A 26632-nucleotide genomic window follows, 5' to 3' on the forward strand; every position below is an offset into this window, starting at 1 on the left:
TCTTAGTTAGCATAGGTTATTGAAATACCAAATGTGTAATTGTGGTCTTTGTGTAACATTTTAGCTATACAAAAGTTTCTGCTTTTAGCCATATTTGTGTTCTTTTGCATCAGATGGAAGTGATTCTAAAAGCGGTGGAGGTTCAGAAGTTCTCATTAATGAGATAGAAATGGTCCACTGCTGATGTTCTCTTCACCCCCCGTGGTAAAGCAATAAAGGGAAATCAATTTCATCTGCTGTATTTCAGGCTGTCTCTGTTGACTCAAGCTCTGATAATACTCCCAGACAGGCTTGCTAAGTGTCAGAGGTGATGAAGGAGGGCAGGAAAAGAGGGAGAGGACAAAAAGGGATTTTGCTGCTTAAAAGGGATTCAGCCAGGGTAGCAGGTGTTTGCAAAGGTTACACGCTCTTGCGCCCTCACCTTAAATTATCCAGTGCTGAAGGATTTGAGTTGAAATTCCTCTGAAAAGATTGAGGGTATGTTTCTGCTCTCTCTGCCGCACTAACACATCCGGTCCACTGTTCTAAGCATTCAAGGCTCTAAAAGGTTCACTTTTGTCCGTTTGACTTGAAAGAACTTGAGTCAGTTTTAATTATATCTTGTTCCCAACCCACCTGGGCCAATTCAAAAACAGGACATTTCTCATTATTATCTCCTTTCACTCCCACTTCTTTCCTGTGATTGATTCACCTGATGATCCCCTGCATTTCTCTTTTGCTGATATAATTGACTGTTTTTCAGAGATGTGGTCTATATATGACAAAAATGTTAAAAAAGAAAAAGCATGTTAGATTTCCTAATGGACTATGACTCATTGAAATGGAGTACTTTTAAAGATGCTGGGTAAACACAGACAGTAGGAAGGAAAGATAAACAGTACTGATAAGAAGAATAACCCCCTAACTGGCTGCGTTCCTCCTGGTCCAGGTGCAGCTTGTTAGTTATTTGAGTGGAATAATGGATCTGCGTCATTCACTGCCATATATGATTATTACTGGAGATGCTCTACTGCTGTGCTTGTATTTCTTGAGATTTACTGTGTGGAAGTTTCATTTCTGTTAGAGTGTCATGGTAAATAGAGGAATATATTGCTAGCAACATTCTCATGTTTATGCTAACAGTGATACCTTTAAGTGACAGTATATGTACCCTTTAGGGGTAAATAAGTGACAGTGATGTTTTTTTTTTTTGTTTTTTTTTTTTGAGAGTGTATGGGAAAAAACACTGTAGCCAGTATATAATGTCATGTCTATTAAAATCAAAGAAGTAGTCATTGGAATAAAAAGCGTGATGACTTGCCCCCGTCTTTTCAAAAGAGATACAATCTGATACAATATAGTGCTAGTACTTTTTATAAATCAACTTTCTTACTCATATGATGTTTGAAACCTCAACTGATGTCACAATTTTTTTTTTTTTATATGTACTGAGTCATCAGTTGATACTAACAATATCACAGTGCCATTGTTCAGATGTGTTTAGTTCAGACGTGCTCTGGGCTCATTTGCCGTGATCACTTAGGATGGTTTCTCTGATCAGTGTAGGAAATGGACCCATTATGCCCATCATTAACTGCCAGTGCCACAGAGAACCTTTCCTGGTTTTTGTTTTTGTGCAAATGCATTTTTATTTCTCAAACATCCTTCTTCCTTTTTCAGTCTATAATTAATGGCCTCTGCTGAAACTTGGCACAGGCAGGTATATGTTTCTCCCTCGCTGTTGGAAGCTCTTATTCGTTATTATGCAGCTGCAATTAATTGAGTCGATACGTGGCCTGTCATTAGCTCACCATCGGTTAGGCTACAGCGAGACTCACAATTGGGCAGAAATAAAGTGGATGGACTTGGACCAGTTGCATCAGAATGGAAGTGTGACAAAAATATCTTCTCACAGTACTGAAGGATACAGATAGCCTACTTAAGGCATATGTGTTTATACATTTTTTAAAATTTTGTTGATCTGTCAAATCGTGAATAAGATCTATTTAATAGCAGATATTGCTTCTGGATAGCAGTGAGATTGAATGGACAGGTAATGGAGCCTCTCTGGAAGTCTTCTGCATTTATTTTTTCATTTGAGGAAGAAAGTGAGAGTAGATCGCATTGTCTCAAACTGTGCTCAGATTTGCCAGGATACCCAAGTCTGCGATCAAATTCAGAGATCTCAATATGAATTCAAATAATATATATCAGACAAAGTTGATACTTAAATGGAATGTATTTGAAAAGTCTTTTAAGCAATTGAAGGTGCTACCTCTGAGAATTCAAATGTACATATACAGCCACATCACTGAGAGAATAATATCCACATTTAAACAGGATTTGGCCTTTTCCCCATTCACCGAAGGCTAGCATCATACTATACTTCACCCTTATTAGTGTTTGAGATGATGTTGGATGTGGGCCACTGTTGTAAATATAGTCTAAACCCAACCACCCCTGCATGCTGCTGCAACTGTCAACAGCTGCCCCATTTTCAGCTGGGGTTTAATAAGATGCCACACCGCTTTTGCGTAGATTTGCATGATGAATCACAGAGCTCGGAGCGCAAGATCAGTTTTTATTTTTCAGTCACTTTGTTTTATTTGGCCAGTCTTAATAATTTATGCCCTGTCAGCTCTGGCTTCATGGTGTTGACGTGTTGAAGGGGCGAATAATTAGATCTGGACCCCAAACAAGGTGCACTGAAAAGGAACAGATACACACTGAAAATGTCTTTTATTTTAGACTATAGTAACTAGAATCTATAGAGAGTCTGCAAGGAAAACTAGGCCATCTTTAATCAAAATATAGATAATGCTTTGCACCAAAGTTTGATTCCTCAAACTGATGCTACTAGAGATCAAAGCACATATGGATCAAATCTGTGGAGTCAGAGTCACTGTGAGCTAACTAGTATTCTCTGATCATGTGGTTGTCTTCACATAGTATCACATGGTAATGACCGGGTTTTTTTTTTTTTTTTTTTGAGATCCAGTTAGTGACAAATGAGATTAGTTACCAGAGAGAATCCACCAGTGTACCGTGTGAATCATGCTGAGAGCAGACTTTCTCTGGACTAGATATGTCTGCCTAGATGATCAGAGGAATTCAAACTGTGGTCTGGGGTGTGCCAAGCGGTCTATGAAAAATTTAATTGGAAAAAAAAAAGCTGTCTGTCTTAGCTGTCAAAGTTAAAAGAACAGTTCACCAAAAATGAAAATTAGCTTAAAATTTACTCATCATCAGACCATCCAAGAAGATATAGATGTGTTTGTTTCTTCATAGGAACAGATTTGGAGAAATTTAGCATTACATCACTTGCTCAGCAATGGATCCTCTGCAGTGAATGGGTGCCGTCAGAATGAGAGTCCAAACAGTTGATGCAAACTTCACAATAATCCATAAATAAACCAAGAGACTCCACTTCATCAGTTAATGTCTTTGTGAAGCAAAAAACTGTGTGTTTGTAAGAAAAGAAAGGAATTTTGAACATCAGACCATTGCTTCCTCCGTTAACTTAACCCACTCGGCAATAAAGCTCTTTCTGATTCTGAAGTACTTTGCATAATATTGCTTTCTCCAGCGAAAATGTCATCTTGTCTGAATCAGGAGAGAAATATGCACAGATCAAGCACTGTTTACAAGCGAAAAAGTTCTAAATGAATATGTTTTGAAGTGCAAGGATAACGGGATGGACTTATTCATTTTATAATCTATTCCTTTTATGAACTTTATGAAGATTTATTCAATATATGCAGTACTTTGGCACATTCATTGAATTAGATATTGTTAATGTTTCAGTCGGCTTTCAAAGACTTCTAAAAAGCTTTACAATTTTTAGTTTTCTTACTGTGAATTTTAGGGCACTGCAAAACATTACACTACATATTATTTTATAATAGAATGCTTAATATATTTCTCACACAGTATAAATGGGTCTTTAGACAAGAAAATATATTGCTGAATTTATATTTTAGGAAGTCCCTCACAAAGTAATCTAGATGCAAAGCAAATATCTAAATTTGTTTTGTCAGATTAATATGAGAAGCAAATATGGAGAGGACATAGACATTCTTGAATTATTTTTTTTAATATTATTCTTTTGCATGATTTGTGAGTTAGCTGGGATTTTATTAGGATTTAATTTGTTTATTCGTGGCATAACTGATTCCCTCATTAGGATGATGTGACTCTACTACATGATTTTTTTAAGGCTGTCACTGTTTCAAAATTGTTTTAGAAGCAACGCATTAAACAAGCCTTGTAACGACAGCATTCTTTCAACAACAATGAGGGCTCCTCATGAATGATACTACAGAGAATATGTCATTAGATTAGTGTCACATTTGACAGTTAATAAGTTAAGGATGCTAAAACTCTTTTCCTTGATGCTCCTGGCATTACATCAGCTCTTTGTTTGTTATTAATATTATAGTCAATAGTAAATGTGTTTTTAAAATCTTTGTTGCATGTTGATGATATCATTTGTTCCTTAAACAGTAGATCATTGATTCTTAACTGCTGGGTCATGAACCAAAAATGGTCTATAGACTGATAAATCTCACGTCTGCTGTTATGCATTGACAACAAGAAGGGGCGATTTAAAAAAAAAAAAAAAAAATTACATTCTGAAAATTCACAATTTGCTGTTTCAAGAACTGAATGTTCTTCAGGGCTCACACTAATGAATTTACATTACTTTTCCAGTTGTTCATGATTGTTTATTTTATGTTTTTTATATATTTTTTTCTCACAAATGGCAGTTTCTTTCAAATAAAACATTTTACAGCTTGTGAAAAATCTATATTTATAGATATTTTCATGACCTTTTATAAATTTCATGAAGATTTGATTCATTTCCATGACATTTTTCCAGTTTCTAGAACAGGACAAATTAAAAATTAAGAAATTAAAATGAGAAATTTGATGTCAGTTTACATTTTGAATTTTAGCTGTTTTTACTTATTTTCTGTCCTTTGAAACAGTGTTATTCTAGTGTCAGTAAGATACTGTTACAGTTTTTATTCATATTTTGTATTACTTTTCTGTTTCATAGAAAGTGTTTTTCTCTCTCCTTGTTTTAGGGTTTTGAAATGTTTTTTATTAGTTTTTATTTTTACTTTTTACATTTTTAAATTTTAGTTTTAGTGTTTTAGTACATGAGGTTAAACTAAATGAAAATGAGAAATGTTGCCTTGGCACCTAGTTTATTTTAAGTAGCACACTTTTTATGGTTTTAGATTGAGTAAACTATAATAACCCTGCTTTAGGAAGTGTGCTTAGGCCCCCTGATGGTTCCCGGACCCCTGGTTTACAATTTACAATTTTCAACACTGTTTTAGCTTTAAAATTTATTTTTGTAATTATTAGGAATAATTGTCTCTTTTCCCTATTTCCTCTTCAAACAGAACAATGCTGAGAGTCTGGCCTCAAAATGTTGGAATTGGGCACTTGTTCGGTCAGCACTCAGACCCTCTCTGACCGCAATGCCCTGGCAGTCCCGACTTTCAGTCAGGGCATGTGTGGAGGGAGCCTGCCACCGCAAAGTTTCCTCCTCCAGCCTCAGGACCCAGAGAGCTGGCTCAAGCACCGGGGAACCCTGGAGGACAGCTCCCACTCCTGTTCACTCCTGGAGCCCCAGAGCCTGGTTGACAGCTTCCTGTCCCATGCATCCAGTTTCGACACGCTCTATGTCCCCCACGCCCATCCCATGGGTCTGGCACCATCCTCCCTGGAACTTGGAGGATCATGCGAGGGGGCGGCCTCGTTGTGTCTGGACCCCGTCATGCCCGTCAGCCCGAATATCATTAAACGGCGCAGGGGGGGACTCATTGAACAACGGGACATTGTTAAAGCACACGAGGCACACAAGATCCAGAGCACCCCACAGGCCCGGCGCAAGGAATGGGAGTAAGTGGCACATGAACGCACACAGCATGCAATTTAATAAGCTATTTGAACACTTTGTAGAAATTTCTTATTTGCCAGGCTTTTATTGGTCAGACTACTTAAAGGAATACTTCACCCAGAAATGAAAATTCCATAATTTACTCACCCTCATGCCGTTCAAGCCAGTTTGAATAATACATTTTAATAATGTTCTGGTTCACTGCCATTACTGTAAAGGGTTCTGAAGCTTTCAAGCTTTAAAAGGTGCCATGAAATTATCCTAAAAGTAGTCTTCTGAAGTCAGAAGATACTTTTGTAAAACGGACAGACTGAAATGTTGGACATTCTTCACTTAAAAGTCTGTTCACGAGAGAAGTAGCAATGTCTGATTCACCAGCAAGGGGAATGGGGTCCTCCTCAGTAGAAATAGCATTCTGGCCCCCTCTCCCTTGTCGGTCTCTTGGAATCATCCTAACCTGTGAGGGATCGACAGTTGTTAAACCAGGAGAAAAGTGGGCAGAAAATAAATATTTTATACACTATGAGCTTACTTGTTATCACTGCCTTGTATGGTACATGTCATAACACTGGGAAATTATAGGTGTGTTGCATCAAGCAAGATTTTCAGTACAGTCATTTGAGTGAAAGGACTATAGGAGCAGAAGAAGAGAAAAGACTCTTTCTGTAAAGAAGTAACAGCTACTTTTCATTCTATAATAATCTATGTATAGGAGATATTCTTAAAACACCTTTGCATTTGTGGTGTCATTTTTGCTGTTTAACTTTAAGAAGCACATTCAGAAAAAAAACATATTTGCATTTCTTTGCATTATGAGCCTTTTTTAAATAGTTGAGATGTACACTGATGTACATTTTTAATAATTAATCACTTTATAGAGTGAGATTAGTGTTTGGCAAACCAACTTTTAGGAGCATTGCCAAAATACTGAATGGAAAGTTAGAGCAGATGTTAGAACTCATAATTCCTGTAAAAATGCAAAAAGAAAAACGCAAAAAAAAAATAGTGATTTAAAGCCTAAAAAAGTACTCGACTACTTTTATCAAAAATATGTTTGAATATCAATTGTCAGCACATATTTATTTTGAGAATATTTTAATTAATCAATATTTTAATTAATTGTTAGTCACCGATTAAAGAGATTTACTTTAATCTATTCAGCAAGCCTTCTGAAATTATATTACGTAAAAATGCTTTCTTTCAATTTATAATTGTGCTGGATAAGGAATCAACGACCATTTTGAAATAAAGTGCCATTTTTCTTTTTTCTTTTGTTCTTTTAAATTATTTCTATTATATTATATAGAAGAAGTGATATTACAAAGTATTATATTTAGAGTGCAGAAAACAACAGAAGCAGCCCAGTCACTGCTGCATTGTGAATGGCTAAAGCGAGTGTGGAAAGAGAAAGAGAGAGCAGTGTCCCACAGTGCTAGGCACTACTGAAATAATTACCTCTCATTTGGTTTTAAACACAGTATGAGGGCCTATAATGACCCTAACACCTCTGAGACACTCTCACAGGCTCTAGATATACTATAAATTCTGTCTATACTATATATACACGTATTTATACTATATTTTTTTAATGAATACATATTCTAAATTCTATATTTTTGTTTTGTTTTATTTTACTTCTATGTATTAAATACATTTATTTCAGTGGACAAGTGTTGTTGATGTTGTTCATTGATAGAAATTCCAGACTAGGTGCTGGATTGTAGTCAAAAGTGGTGCCTTTGTAGAAGCTTAAATATAACATCGCTGTGTAAATATAACTTGGTCACAGAATTATTCCTTCCACTGTCCATTCCATTCCTACCATTTCATTGTCTTCTATTTATTATTTCATACTTTTGATCACTTTATTGTTATTCTAAAATGTGGATATTGATACTGAATGTCCAAACCTTTGACTGGTAGTATAAATTTAAAGTGGGCATAGCAAGAATGACTCTAAATTATGGTAGTAATGTCAAAATGTTTCTTTTTTTTATGGCAAACCTTATGCATGATATTGATAAGCTACATGATTTTATGTGTTTTGTGTTCTGTGTTCATCCATTGCCTGTCATGATAGTATTTCAGTGTTACCACAGAAAGGTTACTTATGAGTCACAGCTCTCGTAAAACATAAGCCTTTGTCCTCCTTCAGCACATACGTAAAAGAACCTGCGCTTTTCCTGTCAGCAAACAACAATTTCATATCTGTGCTTTATACAGTTAAAAAAATCTCTTTTTTTCTCCAGACACTGGAAGGACACATGCTAATTTTGTTCTTTTCAGCAGTCTCAACCCTAAATATTAAGATGTTGAAAAGCACACTTCCAGTGGTTTAGAAAACGGGCATGTTTTCATATGTTATATGTGCTGTCTGTGAGTAATGTGAAAATATTTAGCACTGGCCAGATTTATGGTCTTTCATTTTCATTGCACACTAATGCAAAGCAGTTAATGGAGAAATGGAAAGCACATAACATCTGTGATCTTAGCCCACTTTCTGTCTTATATTTGGTCCGAAATGTTCAGAGAGACATTTAAGTGTACTAAAACCATGCTGCATGACTCTGTTGTGTGTGTGTGTGTGTGTTAATGTGCTGTGTGACTGCGTGGGAGTCTCTGTTCTGTTGTTAAGTAACAGACAGGAAAAAGACAAAGCCTGGGAAAAAAATTGCTGTCACAAGTGCACAATATCATTTGTCATTTCGCACACATTCAGAGACAATGGCACTTTGCAGTATGTCTTGCACTGGGCTATTATCGCCAATGTCTCTACAGATGCCTAATGGTTTGTTGATGCTTGCCTGGGTTGCGTGATTAAGCAATGTCAGGATAACCCAGCACATGACGGTAGACAATAGCACCGGTGCAGTCAAGAGTGACACAGTGTTTTCATCTCCCTTCTGACTTCACTGTATTTAAAGAGGCATAGGTCAAAGGCATTGTCATGGCAACCTCACTGCTGATTGCGCCAAAATTAAAAAATCTTGAAAAGTGGCTAGAACGGATCCTCGAGCCACCCGTCCCCATCCTTTCAAGATCTAATTAAACCTCTCAGGCAAACTGAACTTTGACTCTCTTTCTTTGAACACACTTTGCCCAGGCCTTTTCATGCAAGCGTATCAGAATGCAACATATATGCTTGATCACTAGAGTAATTGAAGCAGCATAATAATGTCACCATTTAATGACACTGTATGGTTTATAAATATAAAGAGTAATTATAATAATAATAATTATTATTATTATTATATTTATTTTGTTTTTTTTGAGTATTTATTTTTGTTGTTTTGTGTTATAGAAGTTTTATTATGTTTTGGGAGTCATTTTCTTTTATTTAAAATTTTTAAATGAAGATGCATTGTTATTTTGTTGTTCATATATTTGTTTTGGTGGTTAATGGGGAATATTCACATGCCATCACGTGAAGTTCTGGAGAAAGAAAAAAATGCAGGCATCCTAGAAATTGATATTTTCTTTACTAGATGGTTTGTGTTACATTATTGAGAGTCAGATTATCTGTTTTACAATCACATGTATTTACATGTATTTGTTACAGTTCCTTATGTTTTTAGTGTCTGTAATGTATTATTAACATTTATATATATATATATATATATATATATATATATATAGATAGATATATATATAGATAGATATAGATATATTCTAAAGCCAGTTCTTACTCCTATTTGGGGCTAAATAAGTGTGTCCATTTTTGACCCTGTGTTCAGAACGTCACTGGAAGGGAGACACATTGTAAGTTAATGAGAGAAACAGGTTGGGCAGGAGCTGCTCTACAGTGTAGAACAGAAGCCAGGTGACAGACAGGCCTATATTTAGATTATATTCATAGGACTCGCACATACTGTATGTTCATGAAACATACAGTAGATGCACAGATACATGCTCAAGTAAATATACGCTTAACTAAGCCTTTACACAAATCTCTATGCATTTTTACCTTTTCATGAAGACATTATTTACTAAGTATTCTTCCTTACATCTGTAGGTTTTACTTTTAAGGCCCGTTCACACCAAGGACAATAACTATAAAGTTAACGATAAAGATATAGTTCTAAAAATCGTTTTCAGTATTAAAGAACAGCAGAGTCCACACCACAACTATAACAATATAGACAAAGAAAAACGATATCATTGGAATCACTTTCAAAACAATTTTTTTTCCAGCTGATGAACAATAAAAAACTGACAGCCAATCAGAATCCATTCTGCTGTAATGAGCTTGAGAATTTAAAGCGGCAGAAGAGCATGCACTTAGAATAAACAGAAGATATTGTTATCTTTATAGTTATCGTTCTTGGTGTGAACGGGCCTTTACTATTGTTAGACATTTGGTGACCCACTTGCAGTCACAATCATTCATTAAAACACACAGATATGCTTAGAGACATTAATGAAAACACTCAAAGATACACTCACAAACATTCATAAAACACACACACACACACACACATTGACTCTGTATTGCCCTTAGCCTGACTGATCCTCCAATAGGAGTCGGGGTCATTCATCCAGGTGGAAAACAGAGGTGGTGTTCTCTAGCATGGACCTGTGGTTGTGATGTGACGAAGGGAATGGCCTGTGGCGCTTTGCTGTCTCTATCTTTTATCATCATTCTGTGCTCTGACCAAAAGTAGAAATGCAGCAGATAGCTTGTGTAGACATTTACATTTTGTGCCTCAGATGTCCACAACAATCATTGAAAGTGGTGCATGATAAGAAGTAGAAGTTTTGAAGAATTTGAATTAGAAGTGATCAATGCACTCAATGTATCAGGAATACCGGCAATGATTGATGTTTGTCATGAGCAGCGGGTCAAAGTTGCACTTACTTTTCTATTCTTACATTTGAAACGGGTTTCGAAAAGTGACCTGAATTCTGGAATTTTTTTTGATTTTGATATACATGTATTTTGATATACACTACTGTTCAAAAGTTTGAGGTCTGTTAGATTTAAAAAAAAAAAAAAAAAAAAAAGAAAAATCAACTTAATTCAGCAAGAATGCATTCAATTGTTTAAAAGTGAATACATTTTAATAAATTTGTTACAAAAATATGTTCTAATAAATGCTGTTTTTAAACCTCTATTCATCAATATTTTCCACTGTGATAAGAAATGTTTCTTGAGCAGCAAATCGGTATATTACAATGATTTCTCAAGGATCATGTGACACTGAAGACTGTAGTAATGATGCTGAAAATTCAGCTTTGCAATCACATAAATAAATTACAGATTAAAATAAGAACACATACATATATATAGTGTGTCACGATATGCTGCCGGAAGGAACGAAGCAGCCATGGATTAACGAAACTGTCATTCAGTCCAACACACAGGGTAAATCCACACTTGGAAGGGAATGAAGACACATGTACACAACTGGTAGACCGACAAAGGAAGAACGCACAAACTGGAACTAAATACATGACTTAATGAGGCAATTGGGAGGAACAAAGGTTAACAGAATGACCACTTAAGAGACAATGAGGTCAGGAACAGGAACGGCCAAATAAGGGCACATGAGGGAGAAACACAACAAAGGCAGTCCAATCCTGACATTTCGCCACCTCCCAGAAGGCGCATCTTCATGCCGTAGAACCAACAGAAGGAGGGATGGGTGGGAACTGGGAGGTTCAGGAGGATGGACACCCAGGAGTGGGCCGGCAGACAGAGTCCAGGGAGGTGACGACAGAGGGAGGAACCATGGAGGAAACAGGAGGAGCCAGGGTGGATCAGATGGAGGAAGGAACCAGGGAGATGACAGGAGGGACTTGGAGCATACGGCGCCAGGTGGGACCCAGGCCACAGCCAAAATGGCGACCCACGGTGGAGCCGATGGAGGGATGACCCATGGTGGAGGAAGGGCTGACGGCTCAGTGGGCTGACCAATGGCAGCGGAGCAGCCAGAGATGGAGAGCCGATGAGCCAGGGCAACAAGGAGGATACGGAGGACAGAGGCGGAGCAGATCCGACAGAGGAACGAGGAGGAGCTGAAGGGATGGAGGAGCCTGACAGAGCCGGAGGGACGAGGCACAGCCAGAGGAGTGGAGTCCTGAGGCGACGGATGGCCGACGACAGACCAAGGCGGAGAAGTGGTGTTGTTGAGCCTTTTATATATAAGTGGACTGATGTACCACGGCGCAGAGGAGGAAACTAGGAGCCATGGTGGAGCTGCTTGGTCAACGGGCCGAGGCAGAGTCTGGGTCTCAGAGGCTGGAGGCAGAGACCAGGGATCCTGCAGCCACTGTGACGATGGAGGATTGCAGACCAGCGGAGCTCACATCGAATGGTGGACTGAGGGTGAGCAGAGGGGTTGCCAGACGACAGTGGAGGAAGCAGGAGAGGGTGGGTGGGCATTCATTTGTGAGCCTCCGGGCTTAACTTGGGACCAGGAGCCCTCTTAGGGCTGGACGTGGGAACAGGAGCCTTCTCTGGGGTAGACGTGGGAACAGGAGCCTTCTCTGGGCTAGACATGGGAACAGGAGCCTTCTCTGGGCTAAACTCAGGAATGTGAGGGACAGAGTTCAACGATGGAGGAGGAAGGAAAGGGGACAGGTGGTAAACAAGTCAATTAAGTTTTCCTCCGCTTTACATTCTCCCAAATCCCTTTTCAGCTCACCCTCAGCCACGGTGCGCTCTGGATCGGGGATAGACGCTCTCCAGACACCGGATAATGGCTTCCCTCCAGCTCAGTCCAGAGGTGTCTGGGAGGTTAACAGAACGATAGTAATTAGCCCCGATCCTGAACAGTGAACTCAACCACATACTCCAATAGAGAAAGGTCTTTGCGGGCAAGTGAGGTAAACTGTGTGGCGAGGGAATCCATGGGAAAGGAAACACTACGGAAACAAAAAACACTGAATGGAAAACAGAAAACAAATGTAGGAGAAAACACGCAGAATTAACTTTTTTGGTTGGGTCTTCTTTCATGATACGCTGCCAGAAGGAACGAAGCAGCCATGGATTAACGAAACTGTCATTTATTAAATCCAACACACAGGGTAAATCCACACTTGGAAGGGAAGGAAGACACATGTACACAACAGTTAGACCCGACAAAAGAGGAGCGCACAGACTGGAACTAAATACATGACTTAACGAGGCAATTGGGAGGATCACAGGTGAATAGAATGACTAATTAAGAGATAACAAGGTCAGGAACAGGAACGGCCAAATTAGGGCACATGAGGGAGAAACACAACAAAGACAATCCAATCCTGACATATTTAAATATATATATATATAATATATATATATATATATATATATATATATATATATATATATATCTTTAAGAGTATCATGTTAGAATGCTAATAACTATGAATTTGGTGAAAGTGTCACCTACTGGTCAATATTTATAAGAAATTATTTATTATTTTCTCATTCATTTTTTCCTTGTAGAAGTCCTGTGAGTTCAGACTTTACTGTACTGCATGACATTATCTTAAATAGCAAACTAAGATATCTCTGATCACACATGATCACATATGCAGGGTGCCCAACTATTTAAAGACATATGGATGTTTATACTGAAAGGCATTTGGTGTTTTTGTCTTCAGGGGACATTTAAGATGCATTTAAAAGCATTTTCACCTTAAATTGTTCTGTTCACCCTATAAATGTTCCACCCTCAACAACCAGCAGAGTTTAAATGCGAGACTTGTTTGTCAAAGCTGAATAATTTATGTTGACATGTTGAAAAGGCCTATTCATCAGCCTGATCTGATGTGTTTGCCAGTCACAAAAGGAGGAGGGACAGAAATGAAGAATGATGTGTTTGGATGCACAAGCACAGTCTCTTATTTGTTAGTGTGCTCACAAATTTAGTATAATCAATAATGCTGAAAAAGCCGAACAATTTAATTTTAATTTTAAAATAATTAAATAAATAAGTTTAGTAATTAAAAAAAGTTTAGTGATTATAGACTAAATGAGGATTTGTATAATTTTTTTTTTTTACACATTTTTTTTACACAATGCAACAGTAAAAAATAATAATCTGGGGTTGATGGGGTAGGACCAGCGCATGTCATGTTGATGCATTACTTTTGAATGAGTTACTTTTAAATGTATTGATCATCTAGATCTGTCTTCAGTCTGGAGAGAGTAGACAAATGGAAAAATTAGTAATTGTTTGCTAATTTAAATGATTTTACAAATAAGGATTTAATCAATGCACACAAGACATGGTCTGGGATGTACATGTAAAGTATTTTGTTTATTTAAATAAACAGTTTCATAAAAATGTGTATGGTAATACTTTATTTTACAGTTCATTTCTGTTTTTTTTTTTTTATTATAAACGGTATTACTAATTATTTCTTGAAGTTACTCAATTAAACTATTATGACTTCAGTAATTCTAGGAACAAGTGTTATTAAATAATGTCTTGCAATATACCAGTTGTTTGCTAAAAATGAGTGCTGTTTACCACAGATAAATATCAGTTTTACTCACAGCTGCTTCTGAAAAGATTATATAGGCCTATATGGAGTCATGAGATGTCTAGAACTGGTTTGAGAAATGGTTTTATTGTAGGCCTCATGTAAGCTCAAGAAAAACCAGGGCAAGCATACAGACTGACCTTCTGGATAGATAACCATTACACAGACAATTTCTCCTGTTTTCTGTCCAGACACCTTCAACAAACACCTCCCGCTGGCCGTAAGGCTGCTCCTCTTAGCCTCAGAGAAAATTGATATTTCTTTTGTTGTTGTTGTTGATTATGGTCTGCATTCAGTCTTTTTAGTAGTGCATTTTTGAGGTCTACATTGTTTTCCCCATTTAGCTTTCAAACATCAAGCGTTTTAGGTGGGAAATAGGTTCCATTTTTTACCTGAAGCAGACTAGGCTGATGATAATATATATATATATATTATGGTGTAAGTAACAGCTTGTGGGAAGGGCTTTTGTGTTAAGAATAGACTTCACAAATCATTTTGTTTTAATTTCAGTCTCTTTCCCCTTCTATTTCTTTGAGATCATTGCCTCTATCAGCTTCCTGTGGTAATGCTGTTGTAGCTTTAATAGACCCAGTCTCAGAGAAACAGAACTTGAAATATGTGCTCTCACACTCCAGTTTGACTCTGTTATACACCAACACACAGTCTTGTGTGTTTTTAATTATTTATGCCACAAATTACATGTTAGACACTTTGGTTGATATAAGCACTTTGTTGTAAATTTGCAAGTTGGTCAGGTTTGCCAGTCCCAAAAAAAAAAAAAGGATGAGCTGAGTTGTTTCCTTTGAAACTATAGAAAATAATTCTAAAAAGTATAAAATGTTATTGTCAGATGTTTATTTGACTGTCATTTTTCATCAGTGGGTACTAATTATTGAGCGTTCTCATTCTCTCATTCTCTTGATTAATTAGTGATCTAGAATCTAAAGATATTTTATTTGAATTAAAGGATTCTCATAATAAAGGGAGGTCATTGTCTAAGGCTGAATTATTCATATCAGACCACATGAAACAGCTTATGAATTTATTATACTGTATTATTTGCTTTTTCAGCCATTAGGACATAATTTACATTAACAAAAGCAGAATCCAAAAGGAGACTCCCACATACTTCTTTATAGTCCGTTGGGTTGTCTTATTAATTTTCTTTCCCCGTTAGCAAATTTCATAAACGAGATTAAAAGTTCCATTCACTCTTATTTTTCCATTATCTCCATTGATGTAGCCCACAAATGAATTCAAAAGGAGTTATTACAGTGGTCTGTACAAAAAGATTACTGCTTATAAAAACTACATGATGTTCGTGACTGAACTGGGTGTTTAACTAGACTCATGAAGACTGTATATCCTCCTAATAAACAATGTGATATTGATCTAGAACAGTTCTTAATTGGTGGGTTGCTAAAATTATGCTAAATGCAAAAGATAACATGCAACATACTAACCATATAATTGTGCATGTAGTTTGAAAGGTAAAATAGATAGAAGGGCTCACCATGGTCTGATAAAGAAAAAATTCTCAAATACATCTTGGGTGGTATTTTTTTTTTTTTTTTAGCAAATTTTCATTTTTGACTTTCAGTGTTTAATTTTAAGTAATTTTTGTTTACATTTGTACATTAAACATGTAAAATCTGTAAAACCAATGTAAAATCTGCGTCCTTATGACAAATCTGTTGAGAATCTAGTCTTCAAGGGCCCTTTGGTGCTTTGCAGCTTGTGACGAAGTACAAAGACAAGCATCGAGCAATTAGAGGGAGGTGAGCATAGTGGGGGTGGGAGCTTTCAGGAGCATCGCTCCATGCTCAAAACATAAAAGTGATGAGAAAACAGCAGGCCAGGTGAATGTCAGATCTTTCCTTTGCTGAGGAATCACTCACATACACGTTCACGTCGCATTTAAATATCAAAGATGACAACGTGTTCGGAAACCCTCTGCATACCGGTGAAAGTCTGATTTGGGAGAGAATGGCATTAACCCCATTTTGGTCTTATATGTGATTATGACAAAAAGATGCAGTGCTGTTCGTCATATGAATTAGGTCTTAATGTGTTTGACCTACCTGTTGTGCACCTGGTATAGTCTGAGAATTGTGTTTGGCTGGTGAAAGATTGTATGTGTGTGTGGTTGCTTGTTCTCTTTAGATGCTTCATCATTTTGCCAGCTCCATACCTCTATTGGGAGGCCACGGTCATAGCTCATGTGTGAGGATGAGTAATGTTTGTTTGGAGAACGGGATGATAGATGGAGACAGCTAATAGTGCATTTCATGGAAGCACCGCACCTGCTACCAGCATTATACAATCTCATCAACTCCCCCTTGTGGTGCATAATGATACTGCATTAACAATCACATTTTTTTATAATCAGAATCAGAATGAGCTTTTATTGCCAGGCATGTTTACACATACGAGGAATTTGTTTTCGTCACAGAAGCTTCCACAGTGCAACAGAATGACAGTGACAGAACAAAAAACACAGAAAAAAAAATAGAACAAGTAAATAAGGAATAAAAATATACAAATTGACAATTGTATGTACAGATATATAACAATAGACAGTTTACATTTACATTTATGCATTTAGCAGACGCTTTTATACAAAGCGACTTAGAGTGCATTAAGGCTAACATTTTTTTACCTAACATGTTGTGTTGTTGTTGTGTCAGTTGTTGTTGTTGTTTTTAGTTCACAGAGAAGGAGTTCTGCAATATCAGAAGAAAACTATCCATTAGCATTACCATTCATCTCAAAGGCAGTTACTTCTTTGGGGAAGGACCCCAAAGAAGTATATGATTTGAAATCTTCTAGATGCATTTCTTAAAATCAGTCATTTGAAGCATAAATGCCATGTGACTTCAGCAAGAAAAAAAAAAGAATTTCATATTTTTATATGTATGTTTTTGCTTCACATGTTAAAAGATTGTATTTAGAAAAGTACGTAGGGCGATATACATGTAGCGTCACTGTCGTGGCCTAATGGTTAGAGAGTTCAATCCAATGCAAAACCCTGATGCAACAGTTGGTGCTGGGTCGTCTCATTATTTCATTAATTTTGCTGTTTAATTAATTGTTTTATTGGTGCATTACATAAATTAAATAATCTTTCTTTGTTTCTTATGCACTTTTACACACACACACACACACACACACACACACACACACACACACACACACACACACACACACACACACACACACACACATATATATATGTGTGTGTGTGTGTGTGTGTCTGTGTGTGTATTTATGTACATATTATACAAAAAATTAAATAATGTCAAAAAGCTAAATATTTGACACAGCTGATAACTCTTTATTGAAGTTTTTTTTTTTTAATCCCTGTGAAGAAAATAAATGTAAAGGCTGCTGAAAAATTGGGCAGCACTGCTGTGCTCTATTATCAGTAGACCTTAGTCAGGGAAGCCCATATTTAATTTTTGACAGGAATGAAAATGAGTCTGTGAGGGACAGACGTACAGTGCATTCTGTGGATTGGACTGTTGTTAAACAATATACCAATTTTACAGTATGTGCCAGTGTAAAGTTTGCAAGTTTCTCACAGGCTAATTTTTGTGTGTTAAATTCAATGTGGTGTTTATGAAATTAATAAATCCCTTGGTTAAAGATTTTCCATAAGTCAATGGCTACCGTCAACTGTTTGGTTACCAACATTCTTTAAAATATCTTCTTTTGTGCTCAACAGAGAAAGAAACTCATACAGGTTTGGAACAATTTGAAGTGAGTAATTAATGACAGAATTTATATCTAAGAGTACACTTAGTAAATAGCAGAAATAGATTTCAGATGCCTGAAACTGTATCAGTGATTGGACATGTGTGACCTCTAACACTGATTGTTTACAAATTTGCATGCACTTTTTGCATGCAATGTCAATTACATTGTCATAATCAAAAACCTCTCTTTGATCACATGGAGTGATGCTTCACTTTCAGAAAAACCGACCGTAACTGAACCCTGCTCAAACCAGCACACCACACAGACAAATACTAATATCTCACATACACAACACTACCATCTTCCTCCACCTCATCCTCAGCCCCATCTGTCCCTACTCTGATGCCCTTGTCTGTGCCAGCGGGGTGAGAGCCAGGCATGCCATCCATCCTGCCATATGGGTTATAAACCTCCAGCAAACGCTGCCAGGAACGTCTCCTGAGGGAAGCTTTTGAATGGCCACTGTACAGGAAGTGTAATTTATAATGCTGCTCTGATCTCCTCTCCAAATGCCAGTATGAATAATAACATCCATTTGACTTCATTTTAATATTCAGAGCAGCAAAATGTACTTTATAGTGATGGATTATTTAATCTCAAAATTAGGAAAACTGTGCTATGGCATTGATCAGGAAGTTTTGGTGCACTTTTTAGAGCTTGTTAGAATTGCAGATTTTTGCTAGCTGTTTTCCATTTTTCAACACAAGGTTTCATACAGTCCTGTTTGTGTGCAGCCAGCAGATATAAATAATCCTCATTCATTCATGCCTATCTGATTCTAAGTTTCTTTGAAATTTACTAATCTTGCATCATCCAAATATTAATTTATTTACTTACTTTGCTTTTTAGACAGGCTAAAGGAGATGCTATTCAGGATTCAGGAGTCTCTGTTTTGGAAATAAGACATTTTTTAAAATTTTATTAGAAATATTATCTTTGCAAAAACATACTGTGGATATACCATGGTACAGTGGAGATGCCAGACGGTAATAGAATGATACTTTGATATGTACTACTATGGTACTGAATGATCATTGTCATATACCGTGGTATGTACGACACATGACTCTCCAATGTTCAGTCATTTTATTTCTCACCCATTTGATTTTTTTTTAATGGAATAAGAAATTTTGTTGAATTTCCAAATGGCTCTTTTTCATTCTATGACAGTCAATTAGGATGGATGCGTTCAAAATGTAAAAGTTCCAATAAATAATAATTAAATAAAATCAAAAATATCCCATACAACTGTTACTCTCCAGTGTTGTTATTGCTACCTAAAACCAAAACTGTTTAAAAAATTGAAAACAAAGCTGAAATAAAATGAAATATAAATATTAGATGGAAAATTTACACTTAAACATGTAAACAAAAAAATAAGCAATGTTGAAAATAAATAATTGAAATAAAGTATATAGATATTGACAAAAACAAAAAATTTTTTTTTACTAAAACATGAACTAAATTAAAATGAAAATTGAAAATATGTAGATAAAAGCTAATTTAATAACATTAATAAATGCTAGAATATTTTCTAAATAATACTACTAAAATAACACTGTTATTCTCGCTGGGATTTCCTTTTAAGTTGTTGCTTCAAGCTGCTACCACTAGATGGAGCCAGGTGTCTGTATACTACACCACTAATAGACATTAACACTTCACACGCACCACAAAGAGTAACAGGTGTCTCTGAGCTTGCATTTGCTATTCTTATCTTATATCTGATGTGTTTGTAAATTCACAGTGCAAGAAAAAGCAGTTTTGGTTGTACTCAGCCCTTCAAATGATTATATGTTTAAGGATGATGTAGTGTAATCACGTACAATAATTAATATCCTGTTTCATGTTGTTGTTCGTAGTCTCCCTGTTGCCCTATGTAATTATACATTTCTGAACCACTGCACGGGAAGGTAGAAACAAGACTGTGCAGCTTTAACCTCCGATATCTCACAAAAACAAATGCACATTTATATATTTTTGCAGATTTTTCTGCTGTCTTCCAACTGACAATCGGTTGTCGTACACTAAAATAAAACTGTGATTATTTTGTGAATATGCAGTTTATATAAGCTTGAGTTATGGTTTCAGCCCAGTCAGTTGAGATGAGGCGAAGACGAGGCTGTTGCTAGGTAACAGAGCACAGAAAACACAAGCCAAATCGCTTGAATTAGGGCTTGGTTGAGATACTGCACTGATCCCATAGATGGGCTTTATTTAGTCTATGTGAGTTGTGATCAAGTGCTCTCGTCTGGTCTTTGTGTTGCCGGTGCATTTGTGGTGACATTTCTAAGGTGATCATTTCAAATGCTACCCAGGCTCATTATGCATGAAACAGGATGTGAGAAAATGTGTCACTGTCACAAGATTGTCCAGTACAGGGTGTGTTTCTTCCTGCTGAAAATGTATTTCTCCAATTTAAATGTTACAGATACCTGATCAATTTTAGTTTAAGACGTCCAAAAGAAACGGGGGTTTAAAGACCAAATTTGTGAAATTTTGTGTTGATAAAAAAAGACAAAAGATAATTAAGTCCATAAAACACAGGTGTTGTTTCAATAAAAATTATAAGAAAGCTTCTGCTTAGTGGCACTCAGGTTGTGTTTCTTATTTTACAGCCTCTCATTTCAAATTCCAATTGAGTTGAACTACTAAAAACAGAAGGCAACTTAATGGATTAACTATCCATTTGTTTATGGTCCATTTGAGGAATGAAAACTCTTAAAGAAATATACCCCAAATCCAAGATGTGGATGAGTTTCTTCATTGGAACAGATTTGGAGAAATTTAGTCTTATTTCACTATAGATCCTCTGTAGTGAATGGGTGCTGTCAGAATGAGAGTCCAAACAGCTGATAAACACATCACAATAATTCCAGTCAATCAATTAACATCTTGTGAAGTGAAAAGCTGTGTGTTTGCAAGAAACAAATTCATCAGTAAGATGATTTTAACTTAAAACCATTGCTCAGGCTAAAATACACTTCCTCTATCCATAATATTGCTTCATTCTCCAGTGAAAATTATGTCAGTGAATTTTGATGTGATGAAGTTGTGTTGCTTACTTGTGGAATAGTAACTAATAAACTATCCCTATAAGAATTTGTGTTTGGTCTGGGAGGATGATTCACAATCTAGGTATATTGTCATTGGTGGTATATTTCAGTTGAACGTTGCATTGAAAGTGAGCATGTAAATCCTGCAGTTTGGACGTTTGGATTGTCTGTAGCATATACAGTGGGTACGGAAAGTATTCAGACCCCCTTAAATTATTCAGTCTTTGTTATATTGCAGCCATTTTCCTTTTTTTTTTCTCATTAATGTACACACAGCACCCCATTTTGACAGAAAACACAGAATTGTTGAAATTTTTGCAGATTTATTAAAAAAGAAAAACTGAAATATCACATGGTCCCAAGTATTCAGACCCTTTGCTGTGACACTCATATATTTAACTCAGGTGCTGTCCATTTCTTCTGATCATCCTTGAGATGGTTCTACACCTTCATTTGAGTCCAGCTGTGTTTGATTATACTGACTGGACTTGATTAGGAAAGCCACACACCTGTCTATATAAGACCTTACAGCTCACAGTACATGTCAGAGCAAATGAGAATCATGAGGTCAAAGGATCTGCCTGAAGAGCTTCAGTGAGAGACAGCAAATTGTGGCAAGGCACAGATCTGGCCAAGGTTACAAACAAATTTCTGCTGCACTTAAGGTTCCTAAGAGCACAGTGGCCTCCATAATCATTAAATGGAAGAAGTTTGGGATGACCAGAACCCTTCCTAGAGCTGGCCGCCTGGCCAAACTGAGCTATCGGGGGAGAAGAGCCTTGGTGAGAGAGGTAAAGAAGAACCCAAAGATCACTGTGGCTGAGCTCCAGAGATGCAGTCGGGAGATGGGAGACAGTTGTGGAAAGTCAACCATCACTGCAGCCCTCCACCAGTCAGGGCTTTATGGCAGAGTGGCCCAACGGAAGCCTCTCCTCAGTGCAAGACACATGAAAAAACACCTGAAGGACTCCAAGATGGTGAGAAATAAGATTCTCTGGTCTGATGAGACCAAGATAGAAACTTTTTTTTGGCCTTAATTCTAAGCGGTATGTGTGGAGAAAAACCAGGCACTGCTCATCACCTGTCCAATACAATCCCAACAGTGAAGCATGGTGGTGGCAGCATCATGCTGTGGGGGTGTTTTTCAGCTGCAGGGACAGGACGAATGGATGCAATCGAGGGAAAGATGAATGCAGCCAAGTACAGCGATATCCTGGACGAAAACCTTCTCCAGAGTGCTCAGGACCTCAGACTGGGCCGAAGGTTTACCTTCCAACAAGACAATGACCCTAAGCACACAGCTAAAATAACGAAGGAGTGGCTTCACAACAACTCCGTGACTGTTCTTGAATGGCCCAGCCAGAGCCCTGACTTAAACCCAATTGAGCATCTCTGGAGAGACCTGAACTGGCTGTCCACCAATGTTTACCATCAACTGGAGAGGATCTGCAAGGAGGAATGGTAGAGGATCCCCAAATCCAGGTGTGAAAAACATGGCTGTATTAGATCAAAAGGGTGCTTCTACTTAATACTGAGCAAAGGGTCTGAATACTTAGGACCATGTGATTTTTCAGTTTTTCTTTTTTTAATAAATGTGCAAAAATGTCAACAATTCTGTGTTTTTCTGTCAACATTGGGTGCTTTGTGTACATTAATGAGGAAAAAAATGAACTTAAATGATTTTAGCAAATGGCTGCAATATAACAAAGAGTGAAAAATTTAAAGGGGTCTGAATACTTTCCGTACCCACTGTATACAGTGTGTCTCTGAATGTGACAGGGGGTGTACATATAAGATCACAGCTGTAAAAGGTGTCTTTTTGTTGAGGGAACATTGTGTTGCCAACAACGGGAGGAACAAATTAGAAATTCAACGGTGTACAGTCACCATGGAGACCACTATTAGGATGACAAGGACACTACATTATATGGGAGCCGAGATGTCTCGTAGGTTCATGCCTCTTGGCTAGCTTTTAATTAGTTGGGGAGAGACCAGGGTCTGCTGATTTACCTTGGATTGAGGTACTACTAGAACGGTCAAATTAATTGTGTTTTCTGTGATCAAACACAGACCCATTGGACAGAAATAGGAGGAGGGAGAGAGAAAGACAAACACAGAAAGACAATTACCAGTATAGACATTACATATTATAATTTTTTTTTTTTTTTGATCAATTTTATGAAATGAAATGGCTTGTGAAAGGCTGTGGGAATCAATTGTTTTTCTTGTATCTCCCTGTTTCTTGTATCTCCCAAAACAGCAACAAACAGACAGGTTTTTTTTTGTCATATCTGTCTCAAATCTGTTTAGTTGTTTATAACATCTCCAGCTACGTCTCAACTAATTTTACTCATATATAAGGCTTCACTATGTAGTGAATATTGAATGAGTAAACAAGCAAGCGGATTGAAACACAGTATGATGAAAATATCCTCTGAGTTTTTAAAGACACGGTGAGAGACAAAATTCAGATTTTCTTTGCTTTTCATCTCAATTGCTGTAAGAGAAGTTTCTTGGCAACTTAAGTCAAAAGGAGAAATTAAACAAAACAGTATTAATATAAATTAATACAATAAATAAAACAATAAAAATAAATTTAAGCTGTGTGATTTTATTTATATAAGCATTATTTTAGTAACATTGGGATGTTATTTTAGTTTTGTTAATATTTTGAATTAGATTCTATTTTTTAGATTTTCAGCTCTCGTGTTAAATTTTGTTAAAGTTTTAGTAATTTTTTGTTTTTGTAAGTTGTATTAGTTTTTGTTGTTTTTAAATGTCTACATAGTTTTTATTAATTTTTTCTCAGTTTTATTTATTTTAGTAAATCAAGCTAAACTAAATGAAAATGTGAAATGATTTCAGTAGAGTTTGACTTTAACATGTTGCTAAACCGCATGTAATGGTGTGATTCTCTAGTAAGCATAAAAACAAAGCACAAACAAATTCCATCATATGAAACTTTATATATATATATATATCTATATCTTAAAGATATGTATCTTAAGAGGCAATGCAATTAAGAAGCCTATGGAAAAGCCGAGAACGCAGCTATGGTGGCTATGACTAGGTTTTGGAAAAGAGCAACAGTTCCTCTGTCAGCACAGTCAGGCCGACTGCTGCTCTGACCACTCCCATGCTTTCCATAAGGCTTATTCAACAGAATATAATGAAAACGTGTTGACATCTGATGAATGCATATGCTACAGTACTTCCTCCCTGCTTCTTTCTTTCTACCATTGTCTCTCTCTCTCTCTCTGACACACTTTCTCTCATTCTGTCACCCTTGCACACACACACACACACACACATATACTCTTTTTTCCATCGCCTGCATGGAGCACAACTGTAATTTGGCATTCTGTGAGTAATTGGCCATTGAGGATGGACACTGGCAGCTCAGTGTTTATGTGTTTGCTGTTTTATTTATAGTAGACCTCAATATAGGGCATCTACTTAAGTGTACTACTTAACCTACTCATCTCAGCTGATATAAGTGTACACTACCCAAATGTACTGTATCTGTAATTGGGGCAAAAATCACAGTGTTCCACACAGGCACACCCTAAAGGATATTGAAGATCATCAAATGGTATTTTACATTTCCCCCCTAAATCATTTGTTTCTATTCACTTTTGAGGGAGGGAGAGGAGAAATGTCTTTTCATTCATCTTTCTGTGCTGTTTTGTGATAATAACCTCAATCTGTAATGATCTGCTGAGTCATTGGACTATTGCAATTTCTAACATAATTTTTATTAGCCGCATCCATTTTTTCCCCCCTTCCTCTGCATGAGATCTCTCATTTTGCAGTTGACTATTATTAGCAGGTCCTTTTGGGCCCTTAAACTGTTCTGCTCATTAATTTTAAGCAGATTAAGTGACATCATGGAATGCCTCACAGTCTCGCCTTACATTTGTTGTGTGCGGTTATTCGCTATAAGTTTAGTTTATTACTTGGTTTCTTCAAATCTCTGTGCAGTTCTCTATATTTCTGTGGTGAGTTAGAGGTGCTGTAATTCTTAAAAATAGAATTAGTTCTTTCTTTCTTCTTCGTCTACTTTTTTTTTAATGGCCCAATTCGGAAAGAAAGTGGTAATAACCTTTATTGGTGTTTTTATTGCCTCTTCAACGAATATAAAATTCAGCTGTATCTTTTACGAAGTATTATTTTGATGGCCCAATATGGGAAAAAAGAGATGTTAGATGTTAAATTATCTTCTATGGGTAATTTACAGAAACACTAGTATGACAACAAAAGACAGAAACTTGGAATATACATTGTTTTCAGATAATGATATGCCATGTTTCAGGAGAGTACAATGCTTAGTTCTGGGTGCTTTAAAGCCAAATGCACACAGCATTACACCTGCACAAATATCTCTGAACTCTGACAGCATTGTTCCACTGATCATGTCATGTCTTGTTTATTTGTGACAATTTGTGATGTTACCAGGCCAACAAGTATATTCTCTAGCAACAAGCCTGTCAGTAGATCTTGCACAAGCACCAGAAGAGTGCGTTTTAAACACCAATTATCTCTTATCTCTCTTAGCTCAAACTCAACTGAACAAGCTCAGCTGCTCCCAGAATAGAGATGCTCACACTTGGTACAGGTGTCTGTTATAAGTGAAAAAGATGTTACAATGCTTAAAATTGATATTCATCAAACAATCTGGGTTTTTCTTTATTTGTTGTGTAAACAAACTTCACACTGAAACATTCAGGACAGGACTTTTATTTATATTTTATTGAAGGAGTGAGGTTGAAAAATAAAAGGGCATAGTGACGTCAGCTGGAAAGGAACTTGTTTTAGAGACGAAACAAGTTATTGCTTTTTTATGATGTTGTGACCGAGGAATAGTTCACGTAGGCCTTTGTTAAGAAAATAAATTCTCATTTTGATTTCACTTTTTATGTGTTTTCTTAGAACCACGTCAAAGAAAGTCCTCAACGAGAAGGCGTTTTTAAGATATTTTACGTAGGGAACAGTTTAAACTTTTGATGACAAGTGTATGTAAAAATGAGAGGAAAATGCGTTCACTCCCTTTTTTTCAATCGCTCGTTCATTGGCAAAATTAACGTTAATATAGACGCTGTTGTAAACTAGTGATGAAGAAAACCAAAGTAACCTATTCAAATCGTATTTGCATGTCTATAGAGTTTTTTTTTTTATTTTTTATTTTTGTCTTGCTTTCAGATGTATTTGCGCACTGAGTGTCAGTTGGAGAGGCAGCACGCGCTCTGACATTGCGCTGTGGTGAGGGGTGGCCAGGCGCGCGTGCCAACCTTAAACAAACCAGATCCGCGCCTCACAGCTCACACAGTGAAGATGGAGCTTGTTGAACACTGTCGCTGACGCGTGGAAAGACTAAAAAAGACACACAAAAAAAAAAACATTTAAAATAAGTAAGTGAGATGGAAGAGTGACGAAGGAGGTCAATACAGAACCGGTGAGA

The 26632-nt window shown here is 36.8% G+C and overlaps 1 protein-coding gene across 1 annotated transcript in view; it reads left to right on the plus strand.

The window, feature by feature from the left end:
* Positions 1 to 26632, plus strand: part of LOC109091950 (probable voltage-dependent R-type calcium channel subunit alpha-1E) — a 144125-nt gene that overhangs the window by 11734 nt on the left and 105759 nt on the right. Inside the window, 1 exon segment of the mRNA XM_042761890.1 lies at positions 5391 to 5892. Within this exon segment, the coding sequence (XP_042617824.1) occupies positions 5417 to 5892 (476 nt within the window). The 5' untranslated portion in view covers positions 5391 to 5416.

This window comes from Cyprinus carpio, chromosome A8 (assembly GCF_018340385.1).
Source record: "Cyprinus carpio isolate SPL01 chromosome A8, ASM1834038v1, whole genome shotgun sequence".
NCBI classification, from domain to species: Eukaryota; Metazoa; Chordata; class Actinopteri; order Cypriniformes; family Cyprinidae; genus Cyprinus; species Cyprinus carpio.